Consider the following 8,383-nt stretch of genomic DNA (forward strand, 5'->3'; position numbering starts at 1 on the left):
GAGGAAGGGGGTGGGGCATCTGTTTTAGGCATAGAAAATGGTCTTAATGTAAGACAGCTTGGGAGCTGTCTTACATTTAGACTGGTGCTGGATGCGCCAAAGTGATAACTTAGTCAGATCTACCATCAGCTTAGAGCTTTATTAGGACCAGTGTCTAAAAGACTGTGCTTAATAAATGTACCTCTATGTCCAAAACATGTTGGCATCTATAGTGTTCTAGGCAACCTATCCTGTTCTATGCAAAATGTCTCCATACTGTTCTTCAATAAAGGATGCACAATTTTTAGTCTGTGTCTGAATCTGCTCCTCTTGTCTGTGTGTTAACTGCTGTTGTTATCCTCAGTAATGCCTGATATATAATCAGTGTGGAATTGCCGGTCACTTTGTCCCTCACTACGTGACTGCCTATGCCGCTCGTGATGCTCCTTATATGGCCTATACCCCACTTTCCCTGATGAAGCCACGCATGTGGCGAAACATGTCGGGAGGGGTGTATTAGTGTAGCGCTATTTTTAGACAGGGTCAGTGAGTAGATGAAGGAGCATCACGAGCGGCATAGGCAGTCACAGGTAGCACGTAGTGAGGGACAAAGTGACCGTCAATTCCACATTGATTATATATCAAGCATTACTGAGGATAACAACAGCAGTAGGTTCCTTGAACCATTTCTTCGCCAATCTTGACATATGCTGTCCTGCTGGGAACATTATGTTGTCTTTTCAATACCCATAGTACTTGACTGTACCAAGTAATTTGTCTTGTAGGGTTCTCACATATAGCTGAACATTGAGACCATCGATCCTGGTCAAGTATCCAACACCTTTAGCTATGAAACAACTCAATATCATCAGGCTTCCTCCACTGAGCTTGACAGTTCCTTCAATTTCTCGAGATTTTAGCCCCCTTTTCCCTTGTTTCTTCCAGACCCATTTGCACCCACCAGAGCCTAGTCTATTGACTTTTGTCTCATCGCTCCAAATTACCTGTTTCCAATATTCTACTGTACACTGTTCGTACTTTTTTGCAAACTCAATGCTTCTTATGACGATATTAAAGACAACAAAGCTTCTTCACCTTTTTCGGGCTACCATTCCAGACTTCTGAAATGTATGTTGCATGGTGCTTGCATGGACGTCTGTGATCTCACTGTTATGAAGCATACGAGCCAACTCTACTGTAGTGTTTGAAGTGCCAGATCTGATAGAACTTGTGAGGAGCCGACTTATTGACTCAGAAATTTTTCGTGGACATACCCTTCTTCTTGGCTTTGGACTGGATGGACAGACTTCATTTCATATTCTTCCAATTGTCATGGCCCTCACATAATGCAGTTTAGCACTTTTTATGGCCGGAATACCACTGTGGATGAGCTGGATGATGCTGTCTCTTTTTTCTTGGGAAATCTTCTTCATGGCTGCTCATGGATTCGAACCAGTGACCTTTTGCATCGGGAATCAACCTAATAACACACTGAGCTATTAAAAAATGTGAAAATAGGTTGCAATTTGTAGTATACAAAAATTCCTCAGACTGGCCTGGGGGGGGGATTCACTTGTACCCCTGTGGGCCAGTCAGAGTATGACTGTGAGCACAGCAGAAACATCTATAATGAAACAATGATCATATATGATTTTGTTCTATAAGTTGATCACTTGTTATGAAGCATCAGATATTTTTATGGACTAAAGACTATAAAAATGGACTCAGAGGTGTAAATGGCTCCTAATTAAGGAATTAGTACAGTCGGATAAAATCTAAGCAGATGACCAGAAGAGGTCTACAGTCTCCGAACCTGTGATGAAGCAACAGATATATGAGAGCCCAGTGAGGATAGCCTGTAAGTGTATCATGGTGATAGCCACAGGTGAATAACACAGCAGACAGTGTGGACCTTCTAGTGATTGTGTCATACCAAAAATATATATATAAAAAAATCGAATGTGATATAAAATCTATTATTTGTCTGATATAACAAACAGAAAAATAGAAATGTCTGTGAATGTAATAATTGCTACTAAATTATTTTCATGGAACAGGAACATTTATACTTGGTTTTGTTGTCAAGTTTCTGTCAGTAAATTGTATTGTTTAGAACTGAAAAGTGTAAGCCTGACAACCTTAAAACAACAAATACTCATGTAAAGTTGTCATACATTTACGAGTTGTAATCTGTACGAATTATAAACCTTTAAATATTGAAAGTCTTCTGATCTATTATACTTGATGCAATATGAAGTATTTCATATATGTGATTTATAGATGGAGAGTCATATGGTTGTATGTCTGGATGGAATGTATCTTATCAAGATGTAAAATGCTCATTGTTTACACTGATTCTCATATGAAAAGGTCTCGGAGTATCCCAGGAATCTCTTACAGATGCTAAATAGGAGTGTGAACAATAGGTCTCTACCCTGCAAATACAATGTGTAAATGAAGAACCATCTCAGGAGGCTAGAAAATGCTAAACTGGTTGATGTGGAGGAGGCACCATTATTCTTCCATTACATATGGTAATGACAGAAGCCACATCTGATGTTGAAAGATTGCATTGATTATGAAAATGAGACTGAGCTTCTCCTGAGGGGAAGAGGAGGAGCTGATTGCTATAGCCACCCAAGGGGTATAAAATACAGAACATGGCTCAGAAAGCTGGAATTCACCAAGGGAATATACTCAGATCACTGACTTGCTGAGGAGAAGACACTGAGTATTAAGTCCTGAGTGTGTGGAGGGTCCATGTCTGGTAAGTGTCACTGAACTGATTGTAAGTGGAATGAATTATAAGATATTGTAATCTGTGCTGTTTAAGGAACAGTGGGGCAGAAGTATTAACAGGTTTGTCGCTAAAATGTGGCTAATAATGTGCCAGGTTTGTTAGAGTATATGAAGTGCACCTCATTTACCAGCCTGATCGCCAAAAATAATTAACCTTTGCTCTGCTCGACTCACCGAGTCTCAAACAGTAGGAAGGAATTGTGCTGTTTTTGTCCTGCCCTTTGTTCTAGTAAATTCTTGTCTCCATTTATATAAAATTCCAGTTGCAGATATTTGGTGCACATTGTTTCAGCTTCAGTCTGCTATACATGTAGTCATTTTTATCTTGTTCTGAAATCTCGAAAGGTTGGTTAACATTTGCAAATATGTCACAAAATTCTCTGCAGACTTGTCCTGTTAGCCATTATAACCACTTTGGTTTGATTTGATTTTACTGCACGCATTTCTTTGCCATATACACATTTAGCTCCAGATTTCAATTTAAAATCTTTGGGAAATATAAAAAAAAAAATAGTAGGACACACAAGCTTTTTTTATTTTTGCTGATGGTGCATTTATTATTTTGGTGGCATTTTGTTCTTGCTTGCTTCCATTTAAAAGTAAGGCATGCTGAAGTTATTATTATTTTTTTGTGTGATATTTTTACACCTATTTCACTGTATGGGAAAAAAGCATCAGAAAAAATGGCACAAAAAGCACATGCAGTAAAATATTTTTGGGTCTGTTTGGAATGGTTGTCCCACTTCTTCAAATCTGTAGATATCAACAAATTTTAAATACCGCTGTTGGATAGTAGGATGATTCTTAGATCGCCAAAGAGTTGGCATAAAAAGCTTGTCAGCAGATAGAAGCCAATTGCTGGATGAAGTGTGGAGCGGGAGCCAATAACAAAAATGAACATCAAGTGAGCAAATTTATTTCATTTTATTCTATACTTGGTCCCAAAAATTTACTTGAAAGGGTTTTCCAGCTTGTAATTTACTAAAATTAATTTTGAAATAAGAGAACACACATAAAATGTGGAAAATAGCAGCCCGGTCAAGTGCTATTGTAAATATGGAATGTATCAGACAGCGTAGGGTTTGTGGGTTATAGTAATGTGAAGAAACGCCAACGTTCAGTTGCGCCACTATCTGTGACTTAACTCCACTCACTCCAGTTCTAAAATTGTGGGCATGGCATGGGTGAGGAAGGGGATGGGCCATCTGTTTTAGGCATAGTAAATGCTCGGGAGCTGTCTTACATTTAGACTGGTGTCGTATGCACCAAAGTGATAACTTAGGCAGATCCACCATCAGCTTAGGGCTTTATTAAGACCAGCGTCTAAAAGCCCTGGCTTAATAAATGTACCCCTATATCCAAAACATGTTGGCATCTATAGTGTTCTAGGCAATCTACCCTGTTCTATGCAAAATGTCTCCATCCTGTTCTTCAATAAAGGATGCACAATTTTTAGTCTGTGTCAGAATCTGCTCCTCTTGTCTGTGTTTTTGTTAGTCTTGTCATTTAGTTCCTCAGTTCTATCAGTGATGTTCTGTCTGAATTGTGTGGCCACACATTTTATGCAGCACTGTTTTCTTCTGAAGTTTCTGTCAGGCTACTTTCACACTTGAATTGTTAATTCTGTTATTGAGATCCAGCAGAGGATCTAAATACCGGATTTAAATGGATCTGTTTTGATTTTATTTTTGTCTTTTTCTGGTATTGAGATCCTCTGCCGAATCACACTACCAAGAATAAAAGAACATAAGTGTAAAAGTAGCCTAAGACCGTTTCAGATATCTTGAGAAGTCTGAACAAGTTCTAAGTCAATGTCTTTGTTTTTCTGGATTTTAAAAGTCTAGATACAACTCTGTATAAGTTTGGAGTCCATGGGCCTGATTTTTTATGACTCTGACAGCTCACTCCACTTTAACATATGGCTAAAGTCAGTTTTAGCCAAGTCAGATTTATGATCGGCCCTTTATGACTGTAATAAATGTGGTTTGATGGTAGCAGTTTATCCGTCAGTAAGCAGCTTTACAAAAGTCGCACATCCTTACGAAAAAGTCGCACGTTTTTATGAAAAAGTTGCATGTTCTATTAAAAAGTCTCATAAGATAAGCATGGTCCTCACTGGAGTGAAACTTTTTTGCGACTTTTTAAATAGTCCCAATAGTAAATCTGTCTAGAGATTAATTTACATAAGAAAACATGCCCACTTTCAGAAAACTGGCGAGCATACTGCAGAGCAGAAAAAAGTCACAAATTTGTGCGCAGTTTTAGCGTTTGGGACTTTTTGGGACTTTTTCACTCCATTATTCTGAACTGAGCTAATGATAAATCTGGCCCCAATTTCTTTGCTGCTCTTGCCCTATAGATCAGCTGCCTTCAACCTAGATTCCAGCCTGGCTGTGTTTTCCAGTGTGAGGCACAATGGATCAACAAAATCTGTAACACAGTGGTTGTGTTGTTAGTTTTAAGTCTCTCTTTGCTTTCTGAAATGTATGAAATCACTCAAAGTAATAATATATTTAATGCAAGTGCAAGGTGGTGTACGCCCATGTCTAATAAAGTAAAGTAAAAGTAAGTTTTTTTGGCATGAAGATTTGACCTTTTAGTCACTTTTTAAAATCGAACTAATCTGTAATTAATTCACTCCACTTCTAAAAGTGGGGAGATTCACCAATTGTCTCAAAATTTGGCCTAATGTCATCTGTGGGCATCACTTATGTCTTGTGGATCAAAATTTGTGTAGAAAATTCGATGTGTCACTCATTGTTTGTACAATTTTTAGATGTGTTTCTCTGATAAGAAAACCACTTTACTAATTAGAAGAGGAAGACTCCAGTTTCTATGCACCTGGAGACTCCTAACTGGCACTTTCTACCAACAGTTTAATGTGCTAAATAATATATGATGACAAATTTCCTTTAATTAGTGTTTAGATTTGTTTTTTAATTAGCAACTAATGTTTCTAACTTTGGCAGATTTCACTGATATAAGTATAGTTGACTTTATGTTACTGAGATATTTCTTACACCTTTGCATTATTATTGTTTTTCAGGTAAAGACTGGATAAGAGGTTTCCATAGATGTCTAATTGTATCTCCTTCTTATAAAGTAGAAGATAATCAATCACAGATTGTCAATAATAGCACTGGACATAGACTGGGTGAAATGTCTGTGAGTTCTGAATATGGGAAAGATTTTGAAAATGAATCGTACCTTTATATACACAGGAACATTCACAAAGATGAAAGACCATATCCATGTTCAGAATATGAGACAACTTTTAATACGAAAATTCACACAGGAGAGAAGCCATTTTCATGTCCTAAATGTGGGAAGTGTTTTAGCTACAAATCATATCTTGATAAACATCTGACAACTCACACAGGAGAGAAGGCATTTTCATGTCCTGACTGTGGGAAGTTTTTTAGTCACAAATCAAAACTTGATAAACATCAGAGAACTCACACAGGAGAGAAGGCATTTTCATGTCCTGAATGTGGGAAGTGTTTTAGTGAGAAATCAAAACTTATTAAACATCAGAGAACTCACACAGGAGAGAAGCCATTTTCCTGTCCTGAATGTGGAAAGTGTTTTAGTGAGAAATCAAGTCTTATTAAACATCAGAGAACTCACACAGGAGAGAAGCCATTTTCCTGTCCAGAATGTGGAAAGTGTTTTAGTGAGAAATCAAATCTTAGTAAACATCAGCGAACTCACACAGGAGAGAAGCCATTTTCATGTCCTGAATGTGGGAAGTGTTTTAGTGACAAATCCACTTGTGATATACATCTGAGAACTCACACAGGAGAGAAGCCATATTCATGTCCTGAATGTGGGAAGTGTTTTAGTAACAAATCAACTTGTGATATACATCTGAGAACTCACACAGGAGTGGAGCCATTTTCATGCCCTGAATGTGGGAAGTGTTTTAGCAAGAAATTAAGTCTTATTAATCATCAGAGAACTCACACAGGAGAGAAGCCATTTTCATGTCCTGAATGTGGAAAGTGTTTTAGTGAGAAATCAAGTCTTATTAAACATCAGAGAACTCACACAGGAGAGAAGCCATTTTTGTGTCCTGAATGTGGGAAGTGTTTTAGCCAGAAATCAAGTCTTATTAAACATCAGAGAACTCACACAGGAGAGAAGCCATTTTCATGTCCTGAATGTGGAAAGTGTTTTAGTGAGAAATCAAGTCTTATTAAACATCAGAGAACTCACACAGGAATGAAGCCATATTCATGTCCTGAATGTGGGAATTGTTTTAGTAACAAATCAACTTGTGATATACATCTGAGAACTCACACAGGAGAGAAGGCATTTTCATTTCCTGAATGTGGGAAGTGTTTTAGTGGCAAATCAAATCATGATACATATCTGAGAACCCACACAGGAGAGAAGCCATGTTCATGCTGAATTTATGTCTAATGTAAAAAAAAAATTGATATATCAAATGGCATATGAGAGAACTTACTTAGGTTTCAATCTATTTAAATGTTAAGATAGCAAGAAATGTGGCAGACATGGATCTCTATTGTATTATGTGTTATATCAGGCTGTATTCTGATGTATAATTACCTAAAGATTGAGACAATTCTTATTGTTACATTGCACATATTCCAGCGCAACCAAATAGAAGCCAGAAATCTTGCTGCAAGGGCTCTGAAGGCAAAGAAAACCCAATGCCTCTCTGAGTAACCATTTGGATTTCATGGACGTTACTGACTGTTGCATTTAGGGTGTGAAATGACCAGGCTGGGAGTTATTTCTGATCTTTGTCATTATGACCGGGTTCACTTATATTTCACAGCTAGCATCTGCCTTGCATGGAGCAAGCTGAGATCTTCAGCTCACACCATACATTCACCATAAGGAAATTATTTACATTTATGTCATTTGTAGTAAGTGCACAAGTTTGTTTATTTAGGATTAGAAAAGCAAATCCTTTATTATAAAATATATCACTTGTCCATTGGTTAAGTGTGGCATTAGAATGTGACCCAATTTACTTTAATAGAATGGAATTCTAAGTAAGAAAATACCCCAGAAAAATCTATTTTCCTTATTATATATTCTATTTATGGAGGACCTATCCATTTTAACATTCCATATCGAGTTAAAATCTCCTGCCAACACCTTATATTGTGAACAGTCTAAACTAAATGGATTCTCTAAAGACTTGAAGAATTATTATATACCTGGATTATTAGGGGCAGAACTATTAAATATAATTTGATTTATTAACGATCTTTAAATCTACTTTAAATCCTTTACCTGTTGGATGTTCTTCTATTTGAGTCACTTGACAATTACCTTTCTTATGAAGCAAAATAATCAATCCACCTCTTCACCTGGTTACACGGATCCCCCTCGCAGAGCTCACCCACATCTGGCATAATGTATCTATTTCTTTCTTATTCAACTATTTCTCCTATAATAATGTATATGTGCTCCCAATCTATTTAAATGCCTTAATATTTTGTCCCTCTTAATAGGAGTAGATAAACCTTTAATATTCCAGGATATTATTCCTAACAGTTCCAAAGTCACACATAAGTTGTATGTTCTTTAGAATCATCCAGAATTGAAGGTCTCATATTAACCATTAATA

At 37.1% G+C, this 8,383-nt stretch overlaps 1 protein-coding gene across 1 annotated transcript; it reads left to right on the forward strand.

The window, feature by feature from the left end:
• Nucleotides 1–2,739: 2,739 nt before the first annotated feature.
• On the forward strand, nt 2,740–7,515 carry LOC122931746 (oocyte zinc finger protein XlCOF6.1-like). Its single transcript, XM_044285809.1, has 3 exons — nt 2,740–2,746; nt 5,825–5,932; nt 6,158–7,515. Exons 1-3 carry the CDS (start codon nt 2,740–2,742, stop codon nt 7,186–7,188), a joined length of 1,146 nt encoding a protein of 381 aa, XP_044141744.1. The 3' UTR covers nt 7,189–7,515.
• Nucleotides 7,516–8,383: the final 868 nt, after the last annotated feature.

This window comes from Bufo gargarizans, chromosome 3 (assembly GCF_014858855.1).
Source record: "Bufo gargarizans isolate SCDJY-AF-19 chromosome 3, ASM1485885v1, whole genome shotgun sequence".
NCBI lineage: Eukaryota > Metazoa > Chordata > Amphibia > Anura > Bufonidae > Bufo > Bufo gargarizans.